Here is a 15,519-nt window from a genome sequence, read left to right on the forward strand (position 1 = left end):
GTTTAAATTATCAAACATAAAGATACTTTATCATACAATTAACCATATTTGGGGAATAACATCTTAATTCTTCTAATGAAAATCCAAAATTTCTTTACCTAAACAATGATTACAATGACAACGATAATTAAAATAATGATGATGATGATGACAGCCACTAAGTTTTAGAATATACTATTGTGAGGAACTGTTTTAATAAAATACAAGTATTAACACATTTAATCGTTATATAATGATAGCTATATACTATTATTACCCTCATTGTACAGATAAGAAAACTAAGGCACACAGAAATCAAAGTAATTTACCCAAAGTCACAAAACTATCATGACATATAGACAAGGCTGAAAGTCAAGCAGCCTATGTTTTTAAACACCAAGTATGTCTTTTCTAAGATAGTATATTATGTAGACAATAATACTCTAAAATTCTTATTTAAGTAAGTCATCTTCCCCATAAACACAGAAAATATATTTTATATTATATTACATTATGTTATATTTTCAAGATTTTCTCCCTGAAGGCTAAAAAAAATTAAACTTCAGATACATGTTTTTTTAAAACGGGTAGTAAAATAGAATACCACAAACACAATTTAACACACAAAAAGTAATTAGATTTCAAAAATCCACAAACCAGTTATTTTAATGTCAATAATCTTAAAAACCAAGATGAAAATGTATAGGTACTTAAAAATTCTAAATATCAAAAGAAAAAACTGTTAAGTAGACTAAGTTCATAAACAATAAAGTAGGCAGTTTTCTATTTCAAATTTAGTATTCTTAAGTTGACAGTAATTTAAGATGAAAGCCATCTCCATGGTTCATGTAATTTAACTAAATTGTGCAATCAAAACTTTACTGAAAATCTGAACATACATTAAATCAAGATCTTATGCATATAATTCTTCAAAATCTCTATATAAACATTTCCACATAACCTAAGGTCAATTTGAAGATAAATTCAACATCAAACACAAATAAAATTAATGTTGTATCACTGCCTGTAATGAAATATTCTTTAATGTGTTTTCAACAATATTAACCTTAGGTTTTTCATAGTTTAAAAGTATAAAAAAAAAGGGAACTGGGAGAAATGGAGTGAAGGTGTTCACTCAGAGGGTACAAATGTCTAGTTATAGGGTGCCCATGCTCTGAAGATGTTATATAAAGCACAATGACCACAGTTAACAACACTGTACAGAATATATGAAAGTTGCAAAGAGAGATCTTAAACATTTGCACCACACATACACACACAAAATTATCTCTAACTATGAAGTGATAGATGTGTTAACTAACCTCATTGTGATAAACATTTCAGATTATATACATATACCAACCATCATTAAGTTGAACATCTTAAACTTATGCAATCAAAAACGAATTTTTAAAAAGTATATTAAATACATACGAGGATTTTGTATCTTTACTGAAGAATCAGGATCTGGATGCTGTTTACGTATCACTTGTGTACAAATCTGTTCTATGAGAATCTACAGAAGTAAAACAATAGACTGTATTATCATTATCACTGTATTACCATCCCCATTAATGAACTTTAAGTACAACACTTATCAATGTTAATTAAATAGTACAATGTTATCATGGTAAATACCTTCTACATTATATTAAATTATTTCAACATTATAACTCTATTTTTACTTAATCATAAAATGAGACACCAAATACTCGATACAATGGAAGAAATACTTTAAAAAAGAAGACCACATGCTTAATAATTCACATAATAACAGATTTATTAAGATGCAGCCACATCTCATTTCTATATAACTAATTTCAAAATTGTACATCAAACCTAAATGATCTTATTTCATTTATACACTATCAACTCATTATACAAGCATTTTTATTGTAAGAAATTAGTAAAATTAAATTCTAACTACATTCCTACCTCAAACAGGACATTATACGTGGTCATTGTGATTAAATTTGTGTGAAGCAGGAGTCTTTCAGCTAACAATGAAAACAATCCATGTCCAAGCATGACTTCAGCTTTTCTTCTGTGATGACACAAAAAGAAATAATCAAACGCAGTCTTATTATCCACTACTTAGTATGTATGTTGAAGGAGACACGAAAATGTATTTCACATGACCAACAATTCCAACTCAGTAACTCTCCCAATTTTCTTCACCCTCGAACTTGTAAGGCCATAAAATCTTTAAGGAGAGAAATACAAACTACAGTATAATCACAGCTAAAGTTTTAAAAATTGCAAAACTAACTATGCACAACATAGCCAAAATCTCCACCAAAATCTTCAGGGCAATTATTTATTAACTAGTTGCTATTCTCTGTCAGTACTGAGCTAATAACCTCTACTGTGGATGAAAATCTAAAACCCAGTAAGTAGGTTAAGTAGAAAAACAATGTGGAGAAAAAGGCAAAAGAAATATAAGAAATTAAGAAAATTAATAGCGTGAAAATAAATATACCAAAACTAAACTTCCAAGAAATTCTTCAGAAACTGAATTGTAAATTTTAATTTTATACCTGAGTTTGTTCATTTTTTTCTGCAAATGGCTGAATAGCAAATATTTTAGACTGTGTGAGCCATATAATTTCTGTAGCAACAACGAAACACTGCTGTTGTAACATGAAAACTGCTATAGGTAATAAACAAATAAATTCTTGTGACTGTGTTAGAATAAAACTTTATTTACAGGCAGCCAGGGATTCAACATAAAAACCACAGTTTAACAACACTTTTCTACCACGAAAATTGTTAATTTTCATAATAAACCTGGTACAAGGAACTACAGGTAAAATAAAAATGTCCACATTCAACTAAAAATAAGGAAGTTTTCGTTTTTAATTATACATACAGCAGAACACATTATGTGGCAAACACCCAGGTTAATATGGCAGTTTTGTAGTACAGATAAAGCAAACGATGATCAAGTCAACTGAAATGAAGTCTTCCAATGTATCTAGAATTCAATTTATACATGTGTTCCCATAATGAACAAAAACAAATGAAAAATTCAAATAAGTGTCATAGAAGACAAACAATATACTGCTACTCCTTTATTTCTAATGTGTAGAAACAAGATTATGTTTAAATAGTTTATCAACAAAATTAAACAAAAGAGACTACTTTTTGTAAAATAAGTAAGTAATATTCTACAGTTCATTTTAAATTTCATGCATACTTACTTTGGGGCCAGATGTTTTAAAAAATAGCCTATTGCCTTGAGAGCTTGCACTCTGATGCCTTCACTTGTTGATGCCAAAAGTTTATAGATTACCCTGAATGAATTAAAATTAAGAAAAAAATACTCTGAGGATTGTATTCAAAAGATTTAAAATATACATATGTATATATGTCTAAATTTTTTCATACTCATATTATTATAAATCTAATTTCAAGATATGGGTGAATTTAATATACATTTATAACGTTTTAAAACACTTACCACTTTACTAGATGCCCAGTGCACAGATTCGTGCATGGGTGGGGTCCCTCACCCGAGCCTGCGCCCTCTCGCAATCCAGGTCCTACCATCCCCAAGAGGGATGTAGCAGTGCCAAAGTGGCAGGTGGCAGGGAAGGAGCCCCAGCCAGGGCAGGTGCAGCTCTGCTGCCGCTGCTGCCACCACTTGGTAGAGCTGCCAAGGAAGTAGGAGAGGCTCCCGCCGCCACAGCTGTACTCGCTAGCCATGAGTCCAGCTTCTGGGTGAGCGGGGCTCCCACTGTGGGAGCGCAATTGACTACCAGGGGGCAGATCCTGCATTGAGAGTCTGCGCCCTGGTGGTCAGTGCACGTCATAGCGACCAGTCGACCGGTTGTTCTGGTCGTTCAGTCGTAATGGTAGCTTGGGCTTTTATATATGTAAATTGTCTTAAAAAAATATGACTTTAACACTAATTGGTTTGGCTCAGAGGTTAGAGTGTCCACCTATAAATTAAAAGGTCGAGGGTTCGATTCCCAGTCAAGGGTATGTACCTCAGTAGCAGGTTCCCTAGTCCTGGTAGGGGTGTATGCAAAAGGCAACCAATTGATGTGTCTCTCACATCCATGTTCCTGTTTCTCTTCCTCTTCCTCTCTCTCTCTCTCTCTCTTTCTCTCTCTCCCTCTCTCTCTCTTTCTCTCTCTCTTTCCCCCTTTCCCCCTCCATCCTCCCTTCGACTCTCTAGAAATCATTGGGAAAAATATCGTTGGGTGAGGATTTAAAAAAAAAACCACTTTAAATATAAAGACACGCATACATTAAAAGTGAGGAAAAATATACAGTGGGGCCTTGACTTACAAGTTTAATTCATTCTGTGACAGAGCTCGTAACTCAAATTACTCGTATGTCAAATCTTAAAGTGAACGAGTGAGACACGTGATGCTGGGCTGATGTTGTGGTGTTCACTGTGACGTTCGCTGCGCCAACTAGCGGTGGGGTATCTGAAGCTGGCTCATAACCCTAATTTTAGCTCACAACTCAAAGCAAAAAATCGGACGAAAGATGGCTCATATCTCGAAAAAACTCGTTAGTCAGAACACTCGTAAGTCAAGGCCCCACTATACCATGCTAACACTAATCAAAAGAAAGCAAAAGTAGCTATACTGATTTCAGACAGAGCAGACTTCAAAATAAGGAAAGTTATCAGGGATAAAAAAAGGAATTACATAATGATAAACATGCAATCCTCCAAAGAAGAAATAATAGTCCTTAACATGTGTATGCCTAACAATAAAGTGTAAAAGTATGTGAGGAGAAATAGATGAATTCACTATCATGGCTAGAGACTTCAATATCCCTTTCTCAGAAATGGACAGACCCAGCAGGCAGAAAATCAGTAAGGACATAGATAAATTCAACAATATCATCAATCAATTGGATATAACTGCTATGTGAGCATATACTAAAAAAGAAGGATGAACGAAAATCAGTAATCAACCCTAGGAAACTAGAAAAAGTGATTAAAATTGAATCTAAAATAAGTAATAGTAAATAATTAGTAATAGAATACAAGTTAACAAAATTGGAAATAGTATAAAATAATAAAGATAATCAACAAAACCAAAAACTGGTTCTTTAAAGAAAATCCATAAGCTTCTAGCTGACCTAAGGAAAAAAAAGAGAGGACCCAATTTACTAATACCAGAAATGAAAGAGGAGATAACACTACAGATCCCATGGGCATATTAAGGATAATAAAAATACTATCAACAACTCAATGCTCACAAATTCTATAACCTAGATGAAAGAGATCAATTCCTTGAAAGACACAACCTGCCAAAACTCACAGAAGGAAAAAGTAGATAATCTGAATAGGCTTATATCTACTAAAGACATTAAATAAGTAATTAATAATAGTCCAAAATGGAAAGAACCGAGCCAGATGGGTTCACTGGTGAATTCTACTGAACATTTAAGGAAGAAATTAAATCAATTCTCTACAATATCCTTCACAGAATACTTCCTAACCTGTCTCTGAGGCACCAATACCAGAAAAAGACATTACAGGAAAATGACAGACCAGTATCCCTCAACAAAGATTTTTTTTTAGCCTCAAAAAAAGATTCAAATCCAAAAAAAGTATTAAAAGAATTTATATCATGACGAAGTAAGGTTTTGCCCAGATATGCAAAGCTAGTTCAACATTTGAAAATCAATTAATGTAACCCATCACATGAACAGATAAATAAAATTACTGATCATATAACACAAAGTTAATATAAGACAGACTATATATGAATAATGAACAAGTGTAATCCTAATATATAAAAAGCCAGGGGCCGTCACAAATGAAACAACCGGATGGATAACCAAACAGCATGCTGTGTGGGGCGACAAGGCCAGCAGGGGGGTTAGTGAGGGACAACCAAATGATGAACAGCTGGCTGCATGGGGCTATCAGGCCAGCAGGGGGGCAGTTGGGGGCGACCAGGCCAGCAGGGGGGCAGTTGGGGGCGACCAGGCTGGCAGAGGGGGACAGTTTGGGGTGACCAGGCCGGCCGGGGGGGGGGGGGAGTTGGGGGCAACCAGGCTGGCAGGGAGGGTAGTAAGGGGCGACCAGGCCAGAAGGGTGGGACAGTTAGGGGTGACCAGGCTGGCAGAGTGAGGCAGTGAGAGGTGACCAGGCCGGTGTAGGGGGTAACAGTTGGGGGCAACCAGACTGACAGGGGGGGCAGTTGGGGCAATCAGGCCAGAAGGCAGAGGCAGTTAGGGTGATCAAGCTGGCAGGGGGGGCAGTTAGGGGTGATCAGACAGGCAGGCAGTTGAGCAGCTTGGAGCCAGCAGTCCCAGACTGTGAGAGGGATGTCCGATTGCTGTCCGACTGCCGGTTTAGGCCCGATCCCCGGCAGTCGGACATCTCCTGAGAGGTTCCGACTGGAGAGGGTGCAGGCTGGGCTGAGGGGACTCACCCCCCATGCACTGGGCCTCTAGTCCTATCTAATAAAAGAGAAACATGGTAATTGGCGTACATCCACTGCCCTTCCCATTGGCTAATCAGGGCAATATGCAAATTAACTGCCAGCCAAGATGGCGGCTGGCAGCCAGGCGGCTTGAAACTAACATGAGGCTTGCTTGCTTCAGTGAGGGAGGAAACCAACATTCCCCGCCTGCCTCGCCGGCCTCTGAGCTTGCAGTTTGAAACATAGTTACGAATATAGAAGCTAAACAAAACCCCAGAAACCTGCTTTCAGCGAGCCAGGATCTCAGAGCTGGAGTTGATACAGTGTTTCGATTATAGAACCCAAACAAACCAGATACCTGCTTTCAGCAGCAGAGGCCTCAGAGCTGGAGCCAGAGCTAAAGCTGGCCCAGAATAAAAAGAAAAAGAAAAAAAGGAGCAGTTGGGAGCTTCAGTCACCCGCCAGCCTGAAAACAGCCTCAGCCCCTCACCCAGACTGGCCAGGCACCCCAGTGGGGACCCCCACACTGAAGGGTGTGTGACCAGCAGCAAACAGCCATCATCCCCTCATCCAAGCTGGCCAGGCACCCCAGTGGGGACCCCCACCCTGATCCAGGACACCCTTCAAGGCAAACCAGCCGGCCCCCACCCGTGCACCAGGCCTCTATCCTATATAGTAAAAGGGTAATATGCCTCCCAGCACCGGGATCAGCGGAGCCGCGAGGCCTCCTGGCATCGGGATCAGCGTGACAGGGGGCAGTGCCCAAACCCCCTGATCACCCTGCTGCTCTGTGTGTGACAGGGGGCGGGGCCACAACCTCCCTATCCGCCCCGCTCTGTTCGTAGCAGGGGAAGGCGCCCCAACACCCTGATCAGCCCTGCTCTGTGCCTGATAGGGGGGAGCTCCCCAACCCCTGATCGCCCTGCGGCTCTGTGTGTGACAGCGTGCGGCACCCCAACTCCCTGATCGGCCCTGCTCTGTGGGTGATAGAGGGCGGCGCCCCAACCCCCCCCCACGGGCCCTGCTGTGTGTGTGATGGGGTAGAGCCATAACCTCCCTATCGGCCCTGCCCTGATTGTGAAAGTGGCGGCGCCCCAACCCCCTGATCTGCCCTGCTCTGTGTGTGACAGGGGGTGGTGCCCCAACTCCCTTATCGGCCCTACTCTGTGACGGGGGGAGCTCCCCAACCTCCTGACTGACCCTGCTCTGTGCGTGACAGGGTACGAAGCCCCAACCCCCCTGATGGGCCCTGCTCTGTGAGTGACAGGGGGCAGCGCCCCAACCCCCTGATTGGCCCTGCTCTGTGCATGACGGGGTGGCACCGCAACCTCCCCATCAACCCTGCCTTGAGTGTGACAGGGGGCGGTGCCCCAACCCCCCAATTGGCCCTACCCTGAGCGTGACTGAGGGTGGCATCGCAACCTCCCGATACACCCTGCTCTGTGCATGACAGGGGGCTGCGCCCCAACTCCCCAATCGGCCCTGCTCTGAGCCCAACCAGGGGCTGCACCTAGGGATTGGGCCTGCCCTCTGCCACCCGGGAGCAGGCCTAAGCCAGCAGGTCGTTATCTCCCAAGGGGTCCCAGGCTGAGAGAGGGCACTGGCTGGGCTGAGGGACCCCCCTCCCCGCCCTGTGCACAAATTTTTGTGCACCGGGCCTCTAGTCTATATATATAAAAGCCTAAGTGACAGGACAACCGGCCAGTAGCTATGACACACTTTGACCACCAGGTGCAGACGCTCAACACAGGAGCTGCCCCCTGGTGGTCAGCGCGCTCCCACAGTGGGATCGCCGCTCAGCTGACAGACGGGCACCAGACGCCGGGCTCATGGCTGGTGAGCAGCTATAGCAGCAAGCCTCTCCTGCTGACACTCCCCAAGTGCACCTGAGCTGCTGCGGCAGCGGCAGCAGCAGGCGCAGGGGGGCCGGAATGAGCGGCGCCCACCCCTGGGCTCGGGCTCCTCCCTGGCCGCCTGCTGCTTCGCGCAGTGCGGGATTGACATGGACAGCGGGCTGGAGCCCGACAAGCTGGCAGGTAAGGCCGGGCTGTGCCGGCGTGGAGTCCACTGATCCCTGCAGGCCAGGCGGAGGGACCCCACCAGTACACGAAATGCACCAGGCCTGTAGTATGAAATTAAAAGCACAATAGAATTTACATTAGCACACAAAACAATGAAATACTTAGATATATATCAACCAAAATTATGTAGGAAAACTACAAAAATAATGAACACAATCAAAGAACTACATAAATGAAAAGAAAATCCATGTTCATGAATAAGAACAATCAATATTCTCAAGAGCTCAATTCTTCCAAACTGACCTATAGATTCAATGTAGTTCCAATCAAAATCACAGTAAGTTATTTCATGGATATAGACAAACCATTCTAAAGTTTATATGGACAGCAAAAGCCCAGAGTAGCCAAAAGAATATTGAAAGAGAAGAAGGAAATTGTAAGACCGATGCTACCTAACTTCAAGACTTACTATAAAACTACAGTAATCATGACTGTATAGTATTGCCCCCTCCCAAAAAAGTACAGAAATAGATCAAGCAACAGAATAGAAAGCCTAGAAGAAAATTATAAGACCGATGCTATCTGACTTCAAGACTTACTATAAAACTATAGTAATCACAACAGTGTAGTGTTGCCCCCCTGCAAAAAATAAATTACACAAATAGATCAAGCAACAGAAATAAAAAGCCTAGAAAGAGACCCACATAAATACCGTCAACCAATTTGATAAGGGAGGAGCAAAGGCAATACAAAAAAAAAAGATACTCCAACAAATGATGAAAAAAATGGACATCCACGTGCAAATAAATGAATCCAGACACAGACCTTAGCCTTCATAAAATTAACTCAAAATGAATCTACATGTAAAATACAAAATTATAAAACTCCTAGAAGACAACACAGGAGAAAACTGAGATGATCTTGGGAATTGTGATCCTTTTTTAGATACAACACCAAAGAACGATCCAACAAGAAATAAAGTGGACTTCATTAAAATTAAAAGCTACTGCCAGAAACAACATCAAGAAAATTAGAAGACAAGACCGAGAAAAAATATTTACAAAAGACACATCTGACAAAGGACTTATTCAAAATATACAAAGAACTCTTAAAACTCAACAGTAAGAAAACAAACAACCTGATTTAAAAATAGGCCAAATAACTTAATAGATACTTCACCAAAAAAGATATACAGATGGCAAATAAGCATATGAAAATATGCTCCAAATCATATGTCATCAGAGAAAGGTACCCAAATAAAGAATTTATAATAGAGAATTGATGGGTGAAATTTATTATAACTAGGTCATTAAAATTAGTTACTATACCTGATCATCCAGCAAAATAGTTGTTAAACTTTTGTGGCCCAAAACCTTCTCATGAAAACAAAAGTACTGTTTTGCTGATAACAGTTATGCACTGAATGTGTGCCCACCCCTTATTCATGTTAAAGTCCTTAAGTCCCAGTGTTGTATTTGGAGATGGGTCAATTAAGACTAAATGAAATCCTATGAGTGGGTCCCTGATTCCATACATAAACACATAAAGAAAAGGTCAAATGAACATATAAGTGAGAAGGTGACTATCTGAAACCAAAAGGCAGAGCCCTCACTAGATACCAACCCTACTAGCTCCTTGATCTTGGACTTCCGATCTCTAGAACTGTGAGAAAATAAATTTCTGTTGTTTAAGTCACCTACTCTATAATACTTTGTTATGGCAGTGCAAGTAGACTAAAAAAAAAAAAAAAATGAGGACTGGGGGTGGAGATAGTGTTATTATAAATAGACTAGAGGCCCGGTGCATGAAATTCGTGCACGGGGGAGAGGGGATCCCTCAACCCAACCTGCACCCTCTCCAATACGGGACCCCTTGGGGGATGTCCGACTGCCAGTTTAGGCCCAATCCCTCAGTCAGACAGCCCTCTCACAATCCAGGACTGCTGGCTCCTAACCACTCGCCTGCCTGCCTGCCTTATCGCCCCTAAACGCTCTTCTGCCTGCCTGATAGCCCCTAACCCTTCTGCCTGCCTGCCTGATTGCCCCTAGCCACTTCTGCCTACCTGATCACCCCTAACCACCTCTGCCTGCCTGCCTGATCATCTCAAACTGCTCTCCGCTGCCAGCCTGATCACCTCTAACCACTCTGCCTGCCTGCCTGCCTGCCTGATCTCTCCTAACCACCTCTGCCTCAGCCCCGCCACCGTAGCTTTGTCCGGAAGGACGTCTGGTCTATCTGGTCTAATTAGCATATTACCCTTTTATTAGTATAGATGACAAAGATCTTCTATTAGACCACAGTAAAATACTACTGTTCTAAAACCTGAAGATAATGCTACTAAACAATTTGTTCTTCAATCCTATATAATAAAAGCCTAATATGCTAAGTGTCCGTTCGTCTGTTCAACCAATCAAAGCATAATATGCTAATGATATGCTAAGGCCGCTCAACCGCTCACTATGACATGCACTGACCACCAGGGGGCAGACACTCTGACCAGTAGGTTAGCTTACAGCTGGGGTCCAGCTAATCAAGACTGAGCGAGACGGGTCAGACACACCCTGGAGCCCTCCCACAGTCCCTTCCCAACTGGCCAACCTCCCACATCCCTCCCAGGCCCCAATCGTGCACCAGTGGGGTCCCTCTGCCTGGCCTGTGTCCTCTCACAATCCGGGACCCCTTGGGGGATGTCGGAAAGCTGGTTTCAGCCTGACGGCAGAATCACCAGTCACTATAATGTGCACTGACCACCAGGGGCAGACGCTCAAAGCAGGAGCTGCCCCCTGGTGGTCAGTGCGCTCCCACCGGGGGAGCGTTGCTCAGCCAGAAGCCAGGCTCATGGCTGGCGAGTGCAGTGGTGGTGGCGGGAGCATCTCCCACCTCTGTGGCAGCCCTAAGGAATACCTCCAAGGGCACCCGGACTGTGAGAAGGCACAGGCCGGGCTGAGGGAATCCCCTCCAAGTGCACAAATTTCATGCACCGGGCCTCTAGTAGCTAAATAATAGCACTAATTATACAAAATAACAGAATGATTTGCCTAATCTCCCCTCAAAAATTAGGCCCGGCCAGTGTGGCTCAGTGGTTGAGCGCCAACTTATAAACGAGGAGGTCACAGTTCAATTCCCAGTCGGGGCACATGCCCGGGTTGCAGGCTAGATCCCCATTATGGGGCATGTAGGAGGCAGCCGATCAATGATTCTTTCTCATCATTGATGTTTCTATCTCACTGTCCCTTTCTCTTCCTGTCTGAAATCAAAAATATATTGATTTTTAAATATATATGTATTTTTTCAAATTTAAGTAGTAACAAAGCATGTACAATTAAAGATTTCTTCAAAAAGCAGCACAGAAAATGAAAAGTTCCTATATCTTAACTCATTTTAAAATATAAAATCCAGTAATACTTTTCATATCTAAGACTCTATCATCTCTCAATTAATATCTGATATTAAACATTAAAATTCTTGATATATTAAACTCTTACCGTAACCCATTCCTTTGGTCAAAAGCAGGTATCATAGAGTTAGGATGTTCTGACATTAAAGCAACAAGCAGCTGTAGGACATCCATTAGATTGTCATCCTAAAATCATTTTAGAAAAAAAAACAACTTATATGAACACTAAATACTTCTAAAACAATAGAAATTTCAATTATAATGTAAGGTAAATTATTTAAAATGAATGTTTTATAAGAAATTCAAATTTCTAAAATTTACTTAATTTTTTTCCTTTTTATTGAATTTACTGGAGTGACACTGGTTAACAAAATTTTACAGGTTTCAGGCGCACAATTCTACAGCATATCATCTGTACACTATATTGTATGTTCATCACCACAAAAATGTACTTATTTAAAACACATTGAATCAGATTATTAGACTACATCTGACATGTATTACATTTTCCCAGTGCTAAAAAATAGAGGAAAAAAGCCCTTGCTGGTGTTGGTCGCTGGTTAGAGCATCAGCCCATTCACCATAGGTCACAGGTTTGATTCCTGGTGAAGGGCAAGCACCCGGGTTGCAGGTTCGATGCCTGGCCCCAGTAGGAGCACATGCAGGAGGTAACCAATCAGTGTCTCTCTCTCATGCAGATGTTTCTCTGTTTCTCCTCCCTCCCGCTTCCCTCACCCCCTTCCTTCCATCTTAAAAAAAAAAAAAATCAATGGAAAAAATATCCTCAGGTGAGGATTAACCAAAAATAATAATGGAAAAAAAGATATATCACTCTCTTTTTCAATCACATCATTTTAAATACCATTACAAATGAGTTGTTTAACTTAACAGTATTTGAACATGCAAAATCAATAGGAAGACTGTGCTATGAATTTAAAATTCCAATCACTTTTAGTCATTTTACATCAACATCGATAGGCTGCCTTCTGCATGCCCCTACTGGAAATTGAGCTCACAACCTGGGCATGTGAATCGAACTGGTAACCTCCTGGTACATGGATCAATGTTCAACCACTGAGCCACATGGGCTGGGCTCTAACTTTAACACTTTTAAACTCTTTCATGATATTTCTGAGCCCTCTTGAGGTAATAAAAGCTATTTATATGAAGGTTGCTAAGATTTAGTTCTATAATACATTTATTCCCCATAATATGTATATCACTAATGAAAGATTTAACTTTTTTACTTTAAAAAAGCCTGTAATACAGCTTCAAAAAATAAAAATCCCAAAATATAAAATTCAAATGTTACCTCATGCATAGTGAGTAGGTAATTAAGAATGGCCTGTAGTTCATCTTCCTTTACTCCAGAATCCTTTAAAAACATAATTATAAGTATCTTAAACTTGCATATAAAAATTTTTTGATAAAAATTTTACATATAGATTTGTCAACATAGTCAGTTGCTATAAATATAAAAAGATAATGTAATATAGAATCTAAATTTAAAATATAAACTGACAGATGCATGAAGACATGCAAAATTCAAGACTGTAGGTCAAAAGAGGTCTGACATCAGTATTTGCTTTCCTCACCTTATATGGTAACCTATCTAGTTAAGCTACAGAATCCTCAAGTAAGCTAGCAATACTAATGATAACTAAAAATGTATTATCCATACCCATCAGTCCTCTAAATACAAAAGATAACTTTTCTATTTTTTTTTCTATTAAATTTGGAGAGTGAAAGAAACAGTTTCTAAAATTACCAAATTAAAATGTTAGGCACTAAAAATGGAGTAGTAATTTCACTGGTAAAAACACTGGACTTTTAAATGAATATAGTATGAAAATTTTTAACCTAGTCTATCAATTATTAATCATAGAAGTAACCTGCAATCTAAAAAAAATAAGCACGAAAATTAGGTAACAAGCAAAAACACATCAGGAAAGAAAAAAAAGTTCAATTTAAGGGATAAACTTTTTAATAAATAAAAATGTATCTGATTCTGCAATATATACTAAATATATATAAATTTAATATGTATTAAATCAACTTACCACAATATTATGTGACAGCTAATAAAGCATTAAATTGTAAAGAACAAGAAATAAAATGATATAGGAAAATATTGAATAAAAAATGGGCAACAGATATATTTATATATTGCTGTCTAATAAAACCAAAACACCTTCCTTAAAAATAATACTCAATTTCACTCTATAGTAGAATGAAATGGGTCAAAACATAATTATTTCTAAAGCCTGACAGAACTACCTAGCATATTTATATAGGAAAATCATTTCTCAAAATCTAAATGTCAGCTATAAGGAACTTCCTAAAAATAAAACCTCCCTGTGTAGCTTTGTTGACTACTGCATGAAGCAGTACCAGAGAGAAACTAGAAACAGTAAATATTTGCTGAATGAAAGAATGAATACAATTGAACTCCTACAGAAATTCATATACCATATATTAAAATTATCTATCTCAGATTCTGCAATAATGTATATCCCTATATGCCCAAGAAAGGTGAACAGAAAACAAACATAGATACAAATATTTTTCAAAGTATTTTCCAATGTGTAACCCTAATAACAGAGCAAATAAACCAAGAATGTATTTTATCTGAAATTGTAAGTTAAAATACACACAAGCTATAATGCTATAGGATAAGAAAGTGAACTCACCCTCATCACTAACTGCTTGATGAACATCAATAAGAATGCTCTTAGAGAAAGTATTTCTTTTGGAGTAGGTCGTGGTCCATCTTTAAAAAAAACACACACACATTTAGTGTTTCAAATACCTCAAAGCTAACTATAAAAAATTCACATTTCCAATAATGTTTCCACTTATTATAAAAAACATAAAGGTCAGTGCCCTAAAGAAAGACAAGCATTCAATCTCATAAGCAACTGCATATATAATACTCCAAATGAACAAATTGGGTTATGCTGAAACTAGCATGAAGTTTGTTTTTAAATAATGTCAAAGGAATCTCAAAACATAAAAATGAGGTAATAAAATTAGTATTCCATAATAACGTGCACTTATATTTTGTTTTAAAAGACTTACAATGACACTATGACAACATAAGTTTACCACACACACACACAAAAAGTGGAAAAATCCAAACTGTTATGTGAATTTAGTATGGAAAAAACTTTTCTCTACTTTAGCACTGTTGTAAGCTAATACAAAAATCTCAAGAAGTATAACTCAACACAGCATCATTCAGGAAGAAGTTAAACATTATGTTGGCCACCTCTGACATCTCCTCTTCTTGAGCCAGTCCTTGGTCACACATGGCTCACATTAAAGTCAATTTTCATGTCTCAAACATATAATTCCCAGAAAGCTTTTGAAACCAAATACCCATTGTTCTGAGATCCTAAGTGAGTACCTGTTTTCTACAATTTTTCCCCCACTAATCATTATTTACAACTGGTTCCTAGACCACCAAAGCATAGGACCACCATGACCTTGAACAGGTCAATTAAAAGAGGAAGAAAATTATTTAAAATTTGTTCCACATGACAATTCCCAAAGAATAGGTTACAGAGTTACAATAGAATCATAAAGTTTGTCCAGCTCTCTCACTTGAAGTCTAAGACGTTCCCAAGGTCACTAATCAGTTATAAAATCAAGGCCAGAACATAATACCAATGCCCAGGACAGTATATGATACATCTACAGCACCATGAAAGAGTCAGCAGGAAGTTAT

At 39.5% G+C, this 15,519-nt stretch overlaps 1 protein-coding gene across 6 annotated transcripts in view; it reads right to left on the bottom strand.

Annotated features, from left to right (window-relative positions):
* The window catches only part of LRBA (LPS responsive beige-like anchor protein), a 559,344-nt gene that overhangs the window by 468,706 nt on the left and 75,119 nt on the right, over nt 1-15,519 (bottom strand). For all 6 annotated transcript variants that reach the window (XM_036315411.1, XM_036315409.1, XM_036315413.1 and 3 more), the window contains 6 exons: nt 14,483-14,562; nt 13,105-13,167; nt 11,881-11,978; nt 3,180-3,272; nt 1,915-2,023; nt 1,414-1,495 (listed from right to left, as the gene is read on the bottom strand). In XM_036315411.1, coding sequence (XP_036171304.1) covers nt 1,414-1,495; nt 1,915-2,023; nt 3,180-3,272; nt 11,881-11,978; nt 13,105-13,167; nt 14,483-14,562 — 525 coding nt within the window. The remainder of the gene's footprint in view (nt 1-1,413; nt 1,496-1,914; nt 2,024-3,179; nt 3,273-11,880; nt 11,979-13,104; nt 13,168-14,482; nt 14,563-15,519) is intronic.

Source organism: Myotis myotis, unplaced genomic scaffold (genome assembly GCF_014108235.1).
Source record: "Myotis myotis isolate mMyoMyo1 unplaced genomic scaffold, mMyoMyo1.p scaffold_m19_p_6, whole genome shotgun sequence".
NCBI classification, from domain to species: Eukaryota; Metazoa; Chordata; class Mammalia; order Chiroptera; family Vespertilionidae; genus Myotis; species Myotis myotis.